General features: G+C 52.2%; 3 protein-coding genes across 3 annotated transcripts; 2 read left to right on the top strand and 1 right to left on the bottom strand.

Annotated features, from left to right (window-relative positions):
* Nucleotides 1–975: 975 nt before the first annotated feature.
* On the top strand, nt 976–6406 carry APUU_70668S (clathrin heavy chain; the record flags this gene model as incomplete). The annotated part of the gene is made up of 6 exons (XM_041695566.1): nt 976–1014; nt 1085–1105; nt 1224–1250; nt 1334–1705; nt 1776–5996; nt 6056–6406. The coding sequence occupies 6 exons, from the start codon at nt 976–978 to the stop codon at nt 6404–6406; spliced, it is 5031 nt and encodes a 1676-aa protein (XP_041561284.1).
* Nucleotides 6407–8067: 1661 nt separating this feature from the next.
* On the top strand, nt 8068–11711 carry APUU_70669S (pyruvate carboxylase; the record flags this gene model as incomplete). The annotated part of the gene is made up of 2 exons (XM_041695567.1): nt 8068–11547; nt 11604–11711. 2 exons carry the CDS (start codon nt 8068–8070, stop codon nt 11709–11711), a joined length of 3588 nt encoding a protein of 1195 aa, XP_041561285.1.
* A 482-nt stretch (nt 11712–12193) lies between these two features.
* APUU_70670A (putative carboxylesterase) lies at nt 12194–14036 on the bottom strand (the record flags this gene model as incomplete). Its single annotated transcript, XM_041695569.1, has 4 exons — nt 12194–13212; nt 13280–13558; nt 13621–13644; nt 13706–14036. The coding sequence occupies 4 exons, from the start codon at nt 14034–14036 to the stop codon at nt 12194–12196; spliced, it is 1653 nt and encodes a 550-aa protein (XP_041561286.1).
* Between the last annotated feature and the right edge of the window lie 949 nt (nt 14037–14985).

A 14985-nucleotide genomic window follows, 5' to 3' on the forward strand; every position in this document is an offset into this window, starting at 1 on the left:
AATTATCATAGGCATAGGAAGAGTTTATCTTCAATGGAGTTTAATTTTTATTTTCCACCCCAAGATCCGCCGCCAACTCGTGGATGGAAACCTTAGTTGCGGAGTGCCCCTTGCTTGACCGCAGATGTTAATTGCTAAAACACTAAGGCAAGAACTTTTAGGAGCTTGTCGGCTATTCTGGTGACATTTTAGGCCCCTATTAGCCAGGCCGAATATACACGCCAGTTCGTATAGAAGAAGTGAAGTTAAATTTCCCGGGCTGAGGGTCTTCGTCGTACCCTGTCCTGGGTGGTGTATATATAAATCTTGGCCCGCGCCTCGAGAATTTCCAGCCCGGAAGCGTAGGGAGTGGAACAGTCAACCACCACATCTAAATTAGTTATCTTTCCCCCTATCTCCTTAATTTGAAGCCTGACCAAAAAAAAAAAAAAAAAAAAAAACACCCATCAAACGGTTTACTTCTTCGTCGGGTTCGCCGTTTGCTTCAATCGCCCAGAGCTACCTAGTACAAGGTATAGTTCTCAGTCCCTGTCAGTTTGTGCACCCAAGTCCATTATTTGACACTCAAAACTCGACTCGAGTTACTTAACCATTCTCTTACCTTCGAGTTTCTTCTCTCAGTTGGATTGAAATGAATTCGCCTTGAATTCAACATCTCAGATCACTGTTTGCTTGACATACGAGACTAGCTCAGGCACCGGGCAGCCGCACACGTGACGACGGCATAAGCGACACCTCAGCAACGACGCCCGGGCTGCCTCCTGAGGTCACCTTCCGCTTCCCCAGTGTTTCCCTGCTAAGCAACACCTCTCCTCATATCCATTCCTCACTCCACTTCCTTTTCTCCTTATCTTTTCTTACTCTCCCTTATTGCCAGCCTTCAATTCGTCCTTTTTACACCTTCCTTGTCTTTCAGCCGATTGATTTGCGTGGCGTTTTCGGGTGGATGAGGTCGTACTGCGGCCCTTTGTAAATATGGCTCCTCTTCCCATCAAATTCACGGAGCTCATTAATGTGAGCCCCCTGTATCCTGATTGTTTTATATGTGTGCAGAACCAAAAAGCTAATGACAGTTTCCTTACAGTTGACGAATGCCGAAATCGCGGTATGTTTTGCTCCTGCGCGCTTGCTCCGTGGCCTTCCTTCCGCCCTGTCCCTACTGTTGTCTCGAATGTGCGATACGCGATTGTCCGTCCGCTTGCTAACACTATCTTTTTCGACAGCCGGCGTCGATTGGTTTTAACTCATGTGTAAGTTTTATCTTGCATTTGCTGCTTATGGTTTATTAGCGGCCGCCTTTTTTTCACGCCGCTAACTCCTGTACGTCATACAGACTCTAGAATCGGATCACTTCGTCTGCGTCCGCCAAAAACTTAATGAAGAAGACAAGCCGCAAGTCATCATCATTGATTTGAAGAACAACAATGAAGTCATCAAGCGGCCCATCAACGCGGACAGTGCTATCATGCACTGGACCAAGAACATCATTGCTCTCAAGGCCCAAGGTCGAACAATCCAAATTTTCGACCTCACAGCTAAGCAGAAGCTCAAGTCTGCGGTCATGAATGAAGATGTTGTGTACTGGAAGTGGTTCAGTGAGCGAAGTCTTGGTATGGTTACGGACACCTCGGTCTACCACTGGGATGTTTTCGATCCCACCCAGTCTCAGCCACAGAAGGTCTTTGACCGACTGCCAAACCTCAGCGTACGTACTCCCGCGATGAGAAACTATGGAGAGTGAAAACCCGAGTGCTGACAATTATTTCGGTTCCTAGGGCTGTCAAATCATCAACTACCGCGTAAACGATGAGGAGAAGTGGATGGTGGTTGTCGGAATTAGCCAGCAGCAGGGCCGTGTTGTTGGTTCAATGCAGCTGTACTCCAAGGAGCGTGGAATTTCACAGTTCATTGAAGGACATGCGGCCGCTTTTGCTTCTATTAGTGTGGAGGGGTCTCCCCTGGAGCACAAGCTCTTTTCCTTTGCCGTGCGGACGCCCACCGGGGCCAAGTTGCAGATTGCCGAAATTGACCACCAAGAGCCGAACCCCAGATTCCAGAAGAAGGCTGTGGAGGTATACTTCCCCCAGGAGGCGGTCAACGACTTCCCTGTTGCCATGCAGGTCTCTGAAAAGTACGACATTGTTTACTTGGTCACCAAGTATGGCTTCATTCACCTCTATCATCTGGAGTCTGGTACCTGCATCTTCATGAACCGGATATCTAGCGAGACGATCTTCACCACTGCTCCTGATGCCGAATCCGCCGGTCTTGTTGGTGTTAACCGCAAGGGTCAAGTTTTGTCTGTCAGTGTCGACGAGAGCAACGTCATTCAGTACTTGATGGAAAACCCAGCGATGTCTGGTCTAGCTGTCAAGCTAGCTTCCAAGGCCGGACTTCCGGGTGCCGACCACCTCTACCAGCAGCAGTTCGACAGCCTGCTTGCCCAGGGAAATTACTCGGAAGCTGCCAAGATCGCTGCCAACTCTCCAAGAGGGTTCTTGCGGACGCCAGAGACCATCAACAAGTTCAAGAACGCCCCCCAAACTGGGCAAATGTCCGTCATTCTGCAGTACTTCGGTATGTTGCTAGACAAGGGAACACTCAACAAGTACGAGAGTATTGAGCTTGTCCGCCCCGTCCTACAGCAAAACCGGAAACACTTACTAGAGAAATGGATGCGTGAGAACAAGCTGGAAGGCTCTGAGGAGTTGGGTGACATTGTCAGACCATATGACATGAACCTGGCTCTCAGCATTTACCTCCAGGCAAATGTTGCCAACAAAGTCATCGCTGGTTTTGCGGAAACCGGTCAATTCGACAAGATCCTTGCCTACTCTAAGCAGGTTGGGTACCAGCCAGACTACACCCAGCTGCTTCAGCACATAGTTCGCGTGAACCCCGAGAAAGGTGCTGAATTCGCGACCCAGCTCGCCAACGAAGAGTCTGGTGCCTTAATCGACCTTGACCGCGTTGTCGATGTTTTCCTTTCCCAGAATATGGTCCAACAGGCTACTTCTTTCCTCTTGGATGCTCTGAAGGATAACAAGCCCGAGCATGGCCACCTCCAGACCCGGTTGCTTGAAATGAACCTCGTGAACGCTCCCCAAGTCGCCGACGCTATTCTCGGAAACGAGATCTTCACGCATTATGACCGCCCCCGAATTTCTCAACTCTGCGAGAACGCTGGTCTTATTCAAAGAGCCTTGGAAAACACCGATGACTCCACCGTCATTAAACGCAACATCGTCCGCACAGATCAGCTGAACACCGAGTGGCTAATGAACTTCATTGGCCGCCTTTCCGTCGAGCAGACCCTGGAGTGCATGGACACCATGTTGGAGGTCAACATCCGCAACAACTTGCAAGCTGTGGTTCAGATCTGCACGAAATTCTCAGATCTTCTTGGACCCAGTCGTCTGATTAGTCTTCTGGAGAAATACCGCACCGCCGAGGGTCTTTACTACTACCTTGGAAGTATCGTCAACCTGTCCGAGGACCCCGAGGTTCACTTCAAGTACATTGAAGCCGCAACTGCGATGAACCAGATCTCGGAGGTTGAGAGAATTTGTCGTGAGAGCAACTACTACAACCCGGAGAAGGTGAAGAACTTCCTTAAGGAGGCTCGATTGACTGAACAGTTGCCACTTATCACCGTGTGTGACCGTTACAACTTCGTTCACGACCTTGTCCTGTACCTCTACCAGAGCCAGCAGTACAAGTCAATTGAGGTGTATGTGCAGCGTGTCAACCCCTCGCGTACCCCCGCTGTTGTCGGAGGACTGCTTGACGTCGACTGTGACGAGAGCATCATCAAGAACCTCTTGTCTACCGTCGATCCATCTGTGATCCCCATTGATGAGCTCGTTTCCGAGGTCGAAACCCGTAATAGACTCAAGCTCCTCCTATCCTTCCTCGAGGCAACCCTTGCGACTGGCAACCAGCAGCAGGCGGTCTACAACGCTCTTGCAAAGATCTACATTGACAGCAACAACAACCCAGAGAAGTTCCTCAAAGAAAACGACCTGTACGATACTCTGGTTGTCGGAAAGTACTGTGAGAAACGTGACCCCAATCTTGCATACATCTCTTACCGCAAGGGTCAGAACGACCTGGATCTCATCAACATCACAAATGAGAATGCCATGTACAGGGCCCAGGCTCGCTACCTTGTCGAAAGAGCCGACCCTGAGATTTGGTCTTTCGTGCTGAGTGAGAACAACCTACACCGCCGATCCATGGTTGACCAGGTTGTTGCAACTGCTGTTCCAGAGTCCACCGAACCCGATAAGGTATCTATTGCCGTCAAGGCTTTCCTCGAGGCGGACCTTCCCGGCGATCTTATCGAGCTCCTCGAGAAGATCATCCTTGAGCCATCTCCTTTTAGCGACAACGGCAGCTTGCAGAACCTGCTGATGCTCACTGCTGCTAAGGCCGACAAGGGTCGCCTTATGGATTACATCCACCAGCTTAATGAATTCAGCCCCGACGAGATCGCCGAGATGTGTATCTCTGTTGGCTTGTATGAAGAGGCGTTCGAAATATACAAGAAGGTCAACAACTACAGCTCCGCTGTTGATGTCTTGGTCGAGAACATTGTCAGCATTGACCGCGCACAAGAGTTTGCCGAACGCGTTGAGCTGCCCGATGTATGGAGCAAGGTTGCTAAGGCTCAGTTGGATGGCCTCCGTGTCTCTGACTCCATTGAGTCTTACATCCATGCCGGTGATCCATCCAACTACAACGAGGTCATCGAAACCGCAACACACGCCGGCAAGGATGAGGATCTTGTTAAATACCTGAAGATGGCCCGTAAGACCTTACGGGAGTCAGCCATCGACACTGGTCTCGCTTTTTGCTATGCGCGCCTGGATCAGCTTGCAGAGCTTGAAGATTTCTTGCGATCAACCAACGTTGCTGATATCGAAGCCTCCGGTGACAAAGCTTACGAGGAGGGCTACCATCAGGCTGCTAAGATTTTCTTTACCAGCATCTCCAACTGGGCCAAATTGGCCACAACCCTCGTGCACCTCGAAGACTACCAAGCGGCCGTCGAATGTGCCCGCAAGGCCAACAGCGTTAAGGTGTGGAAGCAGGTCAACCAGGCGTGTGTGGACAAAAAGGAGTTCCGCCTGGCACAGATTTGTGGTCTTAATCTAATTGTACACGCCGAGGAGTTGCAAGACCTTGTCCGACAGTACGAGCGCAACGGATACTTCGATGAGCTCATTGCTGTGCTCGAAGCTGGTCTGGGATTGGAGCGGGCACACATGGGAATGTTCACCGAGTTGGGCATCGCTCTTTCCAAGTACCACCCTGACCGTGTCATGGAGCACCTCAAGCTCTTCTGGTCCCGTATCAACATCCCGAAGATGATCCGGGCCTGTGAGGAGGCTACCCTCTGGCCCGAGCTGGTTTTCCTGTACTGCCACTACGATGAATGGGACAACGCTGCTCTTGCTATGATGGAGCGTGCTGCCGATGCCTGGGAGCACCACTCTTTCAAGGACATCATCGTCAAGGTCGCCAACTTGGAAATTTACTACCGTGGACTCAACTTTTACCTACAAGAGCAGCCACTGCTTCTCACCGATCTGCTTCAGGTGTTGACTCCTCGTATCGATGTCAACCGTGTTGTACGCATTTTCAAGACGTCGGACAACATTCCTCTGATCAAGCCTTTCCTCCTGAACGTCCAGACACAGAACAAGAGAGCGGTTAACGATGCCATTAACGATTTGTTGATCGAGGAAGAGGACTACAAACTCCTTCGTGATTCAGTGGACAACCACGATAACTTCGATGCTGTGGAGCTCGCGCAGCGTCTCGAGAAGCACGACCTCATCTTCTTCCGCCAGATTGCGGCGAACATTTACCGCAACAACAAGCGCTGGGCTAAGTCAATCGAGCTTTCCAAGCAAGATAAGCTCTACAAGGACGCCATTGAGACGGCCGCTATCTCTGCCAAGTCCGACGTGGTCGAGGAGCTCCTCCGCTACGTTAGTCCCCCCACTTCTAAATTCCCTTTTTATATACATATTTGCTAACCCAGTAATAGTTTGTGGACATTGGTAGCCGGGAATGCTACGTTGGCATGCTGTACGCATGCTACGAGCTGATTCGCCCCGATGTGATCCTGGAGATGTCATGGCGACACGGCCTCCAAGACTTCACAATGCCATTTATGATCAACTTCCTTTGCGAGCAAACACGTACGATTGAGATGTTGAAGAAGGATAACGAGGAGCGAAAGTCCCGGGAGGTGACACAAAAGAAGGACGAGGACAACACGCCAATCCTGGGCGGTTCCAGGCTCATGCTTACGCAGGGTCCAGCGGCGCCCGCACCTCCTGCCTATGGACAGGCAAATGGGATAACGCCGCAGGCCACGGGGTTTCGGCCTTTTTAGAAGCGCGTCTTGATTGGATTTGAGGGCCAAATTTCTTTTCCTTTTTTCTTCTTTTTTTCTCATCATGTGTATTTCTGATATGAATCTCGATTATCTCGACTTGTCTGGTGACCTAGGCCCACCTCCTAGGTTGCGTTACTAGTTAATAGCATTTCCCGAATTTGGTGTACTACGCAAAAACGTGGAGTAATAATAATAAGAGTAACAAGCCTAACCTCGAGTCGAGGCGGCACCAAGAGGATGTACCAGCACTGATAGCCATGATCTACGGAAAATCATCTGATAAACAAGAAACAAAGCCAAGAGAAAAAAAATTATTGGATGGGGAAGGCAATGAGGGGATCCATGGATAGGGGGATGAAGTATGCTTGGAAGCAGTTCCGGTGTGATGATATGGAAAGGAGACGTCGCCGCCCAGAGTCCCCGACAGGCCGAGACAAGGTAAGGTGCAGGAACTGGAAGTCTTGACCCGTCTGGGCTTTAAAAAATAGCTTAACACAGTGTTTCCCATGACCTGGTGAGGGGACAGCTCAAGTGGCTCAAGTGGGTAAACAAGGACGAAGCAGAGTAAGGGACGGAATCACGAGACCTGTTCATGAGGCACGACCCAGGCTGGATGCATCGTGGATCCCCTCTAGTGCGACTGGATCAAAACTGGGGCATCTTGCAGTCTTTTTAAGTCTGACCGACTCCAGACCGAGGCCCGGTCGAAACCCGGAGCAGAGGACTCCTGTGCTACTACTGGTTGGGTGGTCCTGCCGGATTTCCGTTTCTAGCACGCGCTGCACAGGTACCTTCAGACCCTTCGGGGGCCAGCCAGATGCTTCAGAATCATAATCATGGGGAGCATTAACCCGAGTACCCGAGGTAGGCGTTCGAAACAGCTTCACTTCCTGAAGCACCCGATCGCTCGGTTATCGTAGGCCTAGATGGGGGATCCTGGTGTGAGACTGAGGGTCCCGAAGAAAGACAGCAACTACAGCATTGCATCATGGAGACGGAGAACACAAGGCCGGATGGGGGGAGAAAAAGAAACGACTTGACTTCAAGAGATGCCCGGTGTGCCGGTGAGCAACCAGAATTATTTTTACTATGTATATTTGCAATATAAATTATTCGTAGGAAAGACTTGCTAGATCTGACTGCCATTCCCAGCCTGGACGATCTGCTGTGCCCCTCCTCCTCCTCAGTCGTCATCGCCGTTTTGCTGCCCGCCCCTCCCCAAGGTTCCTCCTCATCTATCATCAACTTCATCGCAAGCCTGCAACCTTTTCCGTCGAGTTTTCCGCCCTACTGCCTCCTCATTCTCTTCCTCCTGCCAACCCTCATCCTGCAACCCCCCCAATTGATCGTCCCGCAGCCTTCCTCTCTTTCCCGGTCCGACACCGGGCCTTTTTCTTGCCCTCCTTCATATAGCCTTTGCCTCCTTCTCCCGCCGGGAAGCTCCTCCCCCCATAAGTTGACTCATTCCTGCTCTTTTTCTGGTGCTCCAACTCTATTTCAAGAAGTCGGGTAGCTTTCCGACCTCTTCCAGAACCTTTCGATTTCTCCTCATCTCCTGTCAATCTTAATTGCCTTCTTCCCCGAGCTTTCTCTTACCTCCTCCCCCCTCCTCCCCCCACCTCCGCCCTCCTCCTTCCTCCTCATCACCACCACACACCATGTCTACCGTTCTCCGCCAGACCCAGCCCGAGGAGGCTGTCGACGAGACGCAATTCGTCGAGGACCACCACCACCAGCACAGGGACTCTGTCCACCACCGTCTGCGGGCCAATTCGGCTATCATGCAGTTCCAGAAAGTCCTCGTCGCCAACCGTGGCGAGATCCCCATTCGTATCTTCCGAACAGCCCACGAGCTGTCACTTCAAACAGTTGCCATTTTCTCCCACGAAGACCGACTCTCCATGCACCGTCAAAAGGCCGATGAGGCCTACATGATCGGAAAGCGGGGCCAATATACTCCCGTTGGTGCGTACCTTGCCATTGATGAGATTGTCAAGATTGCCCAGGAACATGGCGTGCATTTGATCCATCCCGGATATGGTTTCTTGTCAGAGAATGCCGAGTTCGCCCGGAAGGTCGAGAAGGCGGGCATGGTTTTCGTTGGTCCTACTCCCGACACTATTGATGGCCTGGGTGACAAGGTCTCTGCTCGTCGGGTAGCTATCAAGGCCAATGTACCCGTTGTTCCGGGTACTGAGGGCCCGGTCGAACGCTATGAGGAAGTTAAGGCCTTCACTGACACTTACGGCTTCCCCATTATTATCAAGGCTGCCTTTGGTGGTGGTGGCCGTGGTATGCGTGTTGTCCGCAACCAGGCTGAACTGCGAGACTCCTTCGAGCGTGCTACATCGGAAGCTCGCTCGGCGTTCGGCAACGGCACAGTCTTCGTCGAGCGTTTCCTCGACAAGCCCAAGCACATTGAGGTCCAGCTGCTGGGTGACAACCACGGAAACGTTGTTCACCTCTTCGAGCGTGACTGCTCGGTTCAGCGTCGTCACCAAAAGGTTGTTGAGATCGCCCCCGCAAAGGATCTCCCAGTGGATGTCCGTGACCGTATTCTTGCCGATGCCGTCAAGCTGGCTAAGTCCGTCAACTACCGCAACGCCGGTACTGCTGAGTTCTTGGTCGACCAACAGAACCGCTACTACTTCATTGAAATTAACCCCCGCATCCAGGTCGAGCACACCATTACTGAGGAAATCACTGGGATCGATATCGTTGCGGCGCAGATTCAGATCGCTGCTGGTGCTACTCTTGAGCAGCTCGGCTTGACTCAGGACCGCATCTCCACTCGCGGTTTTGCCATCCAATGCCGTATCACCACCGAAGATCCCTCCAAGGGCTTCTCGCCTGATACTGGTAAGATCGAGGTGTACCGTTCCGCTGGTGGTAACGGTGTTCGTCTCGATGGTGGTAACGGTTTCGCTGGTGCCATTATCACCCCTCACTACGACTCCATGTTGGTCAAGTGTACTTGCCGTGGATCTACTTATGAAATTGCTCGCCGCAAGGTCGTTCGTGCCTTAGTCGAGTTCCGTATTCGTGGTGTCAAGACCAACATTCCTTTCTTGACATCTTTGCTTAGCCACCCCACCTTCATTGATGGCACTTGCTGGACCACTTTTATTGATGATACCCCCGAATTGTTTGCCCTGGTCGGCAGTCAGAACCGTGCCCAGAAGCTGCTCGCATACCTGGGTGATGTCGCTGTGAACGGTAGCAGCATCAAGGGCCAAATCGGCGAGCCCAAGCTCAAGGGCGACATTATCAAGCCCATTCTCCACGACACCGCCGGCAAGCCGCTCGATGTATCTTCCCCCGCGACTAAGGGCTGGAAGCAGATCCTTGACCAGCAGGGCCCCGAGGCTTGGGCTAAGGCCGTGCGTGCCAACAAGGGTTGCTTGATCATGGACACCACCTGGCGTGATGCCCACCAGTCTCTGCTCGCCACCCGTGTTCGTACCATTGACCTGCTGAACATCGCGCACGAGACCAGCCACGCCCTCGCCAACGCCTACAGTCTTGAGTGCTGGGGTGGCGCGACTTTCGATGTCGCCATGCGCTTCTTGTATGAGGACCCCTGGGACCGTCTGCGCAAGATGCGCAAGGCCGTTCCCAACATCCCCTTCCAGATGCTTCTCCGTGGTGCCAACGGCGTTGCCTACTCTTCCCTTCCCGACAACGCCATCTACCATTTCTGTAAGCAGGCCAAGCGATGCGGTGTCGACATCTTCCGTATCTTCGATGCCCTCAACGACATCGACCAGCTCGAGGTCGGTATCAAGGCAGTTCACGCCGCTGGAGGTGTCGTCGAAGCTACCGTCTGCTACAGCGGTGACATGCTGAACCCATCGAAGAAGTACAACCTCGAATACTACCTCAACCTAGTCGACAAGATCGTTGCGCTCAAGCCCCATGTCCTTGGCATTAAGGATATGGCTGGTGTTCTGAAGCCCCAGGCTGCTCGCCTTCTGATCGGCGGTATCCGCGAGCGTTATCCTGACCTTCCTATCCATGTCCACACCCACGACTCTGCTGGTACTGGTGTGGCGTCCATGATTGCCTGCGCCCAGGCTGGTGCCGATGCCGTTGACGCTGCCACTGACAGCCTCTCTGGCATGACCTCCCAGCCCAGCATCGGTGCCATCCTGGCTTCTCTCCAGGGCACTGAGCAGGACCCTGGTCTTGACAGCGCTCAAGTGCGGGCTCTTGATTCCTACTGGGCCCAGCTGCGCCTGCTGTACTCGCCCTTCGAGGCGGGTCTCACTGGCCCTGACCCCGAAGTTTACGAGCACGAAATCCCTGGTGGTCAACTGACCAACCTCATCTTCCAGGCTAGTCAGCTTGGTCTAGGCCAGCAGTGGGCCGAGACCAAGAAGGCCTATGAAGTTGCCAACGATCTCCTCGGCGATATCGTCAAGGTCACGCCGACTTCCAAGGTCGTTGGTGATCTTGCCCAGTTCATTGTCTCCAACAAGTTGACATCCGAGGACGTTGTTAACCGGGCAGCAGAGCTAGATTTCCCTGGTTCCGTCCTTGAGTTCTTGGAGGGTCTCATGGGCCAGCCCTACGGCGGTTTCCCCGAGCCTCTGCGCTCCAAGGCACTTCGCGAGCGCCGCCAGCTTGACAAGCGTCCTGGTCTCTTCTTGGAGCCCCTGGACCTCGTCAAGATCAAGTCGGATATCCGGGAAAATTTTGGAGGCGCCACTGAATATGATGTGGCCAGCTATGCCATGTACCCCAAGGTCTTCGAGGACTACAAGAAGTTCGTTCAGAAGTTTGGTGATCTTTCCGTTCTTCCTACCCGCTACTTCTTGGCTAAGCCTGAGATTGGCGAGGAGTTCCACGTTGAGCTTGAGAAGGGTAAGGTACTTATTCTCAAGTTGCTCGCCATCGGTCCTCTTTCGGAGCAGACCGGTCAGCGTGAGGTCTTCTACGAAGTGAACGGAGAAGTCCGCCAAGTCGCTGTCGATGACAAGAAGGCTTCGGTTGAGAACGTTGCCCGCCCCAAGGCCGACATTGGTGACAGCAGCCAGGTCGGTGCTCCTATGAGCGGTGTTGTTGTTGAAATTCGAGTCCACGAAGGCTCTGAAGTCAAGAAGGGTGACCCGGTCGCTGTTCTTAGCGCTATGAAGATGGTATGTCCTTTCGAGCTTCTGATATATGTAATCGCAATTCTAACGATGAATTTTAGGAAATGGTTATCTCGGCTCCTCACAGCGGAAAGGTGTCTGGCTTGCTGGTTAAGGAGGGTGACTCTGTTGACGGCCAGGATCTCGTCTGCAAAATTGCCAAGGCTTGATTGCACACGGAGCTCAAAAAAAAAAAAAAAAAATAGAAAAGACAGAAAAATATGGATCGCATATGACTACTCCGTTCGATGCGCCGATTTGCGTATATGAAATGGGAGAGATCTGTACTCGGCAGAAAGGATGTCGGGGATATTTCGGTGTTGGTTAGAGAAAGATACATACTGACTGCCATGTCTGTGGCTGGATTGGCTGATAGCGGGATTATTTCAGGGTTCCCTTTTTGTACTGCGTGCTATTATTTTGTTGACTTATTTATGATCAACAACCATACAATGGTTCAGACTATCTCGGACGGCCTGATGGCCTGACTGTCTCCATACTCTTTTCATCCTATTAGACAATTTTTGAAACTCTCATAGTAGATGTATCATCGTACAATCAGGATAGTATCAAAGCAGATATCGATTTACAAGCAAGAACGTAGTAGTCTATACAGAATGGAGTAAAGTATTCACCCCAACCCTAATCACACCTAAAGCCTCGAAGACATGCCATCATCAAACGCCGAAACCTCCCTCAACGCCTTCCAAGTGCTCACCGCATCATCCCAAAGCTCATCGCGCCAAATCTCCACCGACCCATCGGGCTTCAGCGTTCTCATTTCCCTATGACTGCTCGTCCCCCACCCCAGATCCTGCTCACCATGAACAAGCCGAATAAACGGATCGATCACCGCTTTCCTAATGATAGCCTTCTCATCAGGGAGAACAATGTCGCCATTCCCCCAGAACCAGATATACTGGTCCGTTGCATGCGTGACCCCCCACTCCGGCGGCGCGGAGCGGTCCGCGCATTTAAGACGGTACTCCATGCGGTACCGGTGAATGAGCTTATCAACTTGTGCGCCCACCGCGGGGTTACCCGTGATGGGGTTTGTGAGGGCGTAGATGAACCCGCGCTGCATTGCGTGGATCTGCATGTCGGCGTAGATGCGGCCGAAGGCGTCGGAGGTCCAGTCTTTGCAGTTGCGCGGGAGCGTGCCGTTGGGGTAGTATGTTTTCATGAGAGCGTCGACAACCGGCCGTGGGTAGTCTGCTAGTAAGCGGGCGCGGAGGTAGCCGAAGGTGTTCTTGAAGGGACGACGGTAGGTGCCGTAGAGGAAGTGTTCGTCGCGGCATTCGCCGGTGATGATGTGGATGTTGCGAGCTACGAGCTTGGAGGCGAGGACGCCGTTGTCGAGGGTGTGGAAGAGATTGTTTGGGATAAAGGTGTTATCTGTTGTTGGGCGGAATTCGTGCAGGTCGATGCTTGCTGCGGCGGAGAGGAGGGTGCGCTCGGGGGTGGAGCGGAGGCGGGATATTTTCTCTTGGCTGGAGAGGGAGATGGGGATATTGAGAGCGGAGAGTAATTGGTTGAATTGCGTTTGAGCGAGGCTGGGAGGCTTTGGTTGTACGGTGAAGGAGTTTGACCAGATGCAGGCTCGTTTGACGAGGGCTTGGGAGTCCGGTCGGTTGAGATCGTACGTCAGTTGGTAGCAGGCGGAGTATGCGCCTGGTTATATTTAGTATTATTACCGGCAATTTTTAGATTTGACGCGGGGATAGGAATGACTGAGTACCTGCGGAGTATCCAGCGAGGGTGATTTGAGAACCGTTGCCGCCGAAAAAGCCAATGTTCTCGTTGGTCCACTCAAGGGCCATGCGCTGGTCCCAGAACCCATGATTTCCGACAGTCTCGCCTACAGAGGCGGCATCCTGCTCTAATTCTGAGGAATATAAAAACCCGAGGACGTTCAGGCGGTAGGCCGGCATCACAATAATGGCATTGAAATCTGTGTCGCCTAGGAGGGCCGCGAGAGAAAAGGAGTTCGGCGAACCAAATTGTAAGAAGCCGCCGTCTATCACGGACGTTAGTCCCCGTGGTTAGGAGGTGTAAGGTATATCTCAATGGGTTACGTACGGATGAAGAAGAGCACAGGCCATCCTGTGAGAGAAAGTCCACGTTAGAATCCCGAGATTGGGGCGATACACACTGAAATACATACCGTTTTCCGGAGGGTCTCCAAGGGGAACCCACACGTTACACTGGAAGCAATCCTCATTTCCAGCTGCTGTGCTGGAGAGGTTGAAAAAGGTCGCTTGTGGACAGCTCTGTGTAGCGCCAGGGCATTGGTAGGGACGGTCCTTGGTGCCGTAACTATATGTCAGGGGCAATTTCTGAGCCTTGCGCCATCGTTTTGTTGGAGGCAGAGCATAGCGGAGTCCGCCAAAGTAATGACACAGTGGTGTGTTAGGAGACCTAGTTGAGATAGTACACCCTTGTATGTAGCCTCTGGTACCGATAGACTTTAAGTATGGCCTCTGCGTCGTCTCCATTGTGGAGGGTGTGCAAATCTCGTGAGCTTCCGGACGTTGGCTTTTGATAATGGATTCAATGGGTTCCCCAATTTCAATTTGATACCGCAACGGCTAATTGGGGTGTTTACTTGGCCCTGGAAGACGGGGATACCCAGTCTGATGGTACCTGGCTGGAAAGCAAGCAAGGGAAGCTGGTCATGCAGAGCAGATGAGGAGAAATGGAGCTGGAGGTGATAAGAATATGCGGGGAGAGCTCGGCGCTAGATTGGGGTCCGCAGGCCACGTGAGAAACAGCCGTCCTTGCAACGACGCAGCTTCTGATATCTTTCCATCGTGAAAACAGCTTGAATCGACTCAATACCTTCTAAATGTGTGATGACAGTGTTCTATTTATGCTGCCGCTCTCCCCACAGAAATAAACCGTTCCGGGACAACATAGTTTGTACCCCTGAGCCAGGACTGTCAAAGCGGACGTTCCTACAATGTAGTGACAGGTAAGCTGCGAAGAGCTCGACGGTATTGAAGCAGAGCTAGCGGAATTAACCATGTCTGTGAGACCAGCTGACATCTGATCGCCCATGGCTCGTTCTGGCCTGACCAAAGTTCCCTTCTTCACGGCTCCCCCGCACTTGGGAAAGCGTTTGACGTCAGCTTTGATTCAATTGGAAGCAACGACATCATGATCTGATTGAAGCGGCATTGCGATCCCATCAGGTTTCGTATTTCGATGATTAATTTACTGCGTCCGACGATGCCTGTGGATCTAGGCTGTTGGCCTGGCCGGGGTCCGTGAGAGCTATTTTCCAATCAAGACCTCGAGGTCTAGGATTAACAAACCGCATGATCCGCTATTGGCACATTCCATACGTTGCTCTCTCTGAGCTTCCACTGGGGTCACGGTAGTGGTGCATTCCCTCATCCAGGGTTTGTTCCACAGCATTGAGGGTTGGTTGCTTACCCCTCTTTC

This window comes from Aspergillus puulaauensis, chromosome 7 (assembly GCF_016861865.1).
Source record: "Aspergillus puulaauensis MK2 DNA, chromosome 7, nearly complete sequence".
Classification (NCBI taxonomy): Eukaryota; Fungi; Ascomycota; class Eurotiomycetes; order Eurotiales; family Aspergillaceae; genus Aspergillus; species Aspergillus puulaauensis.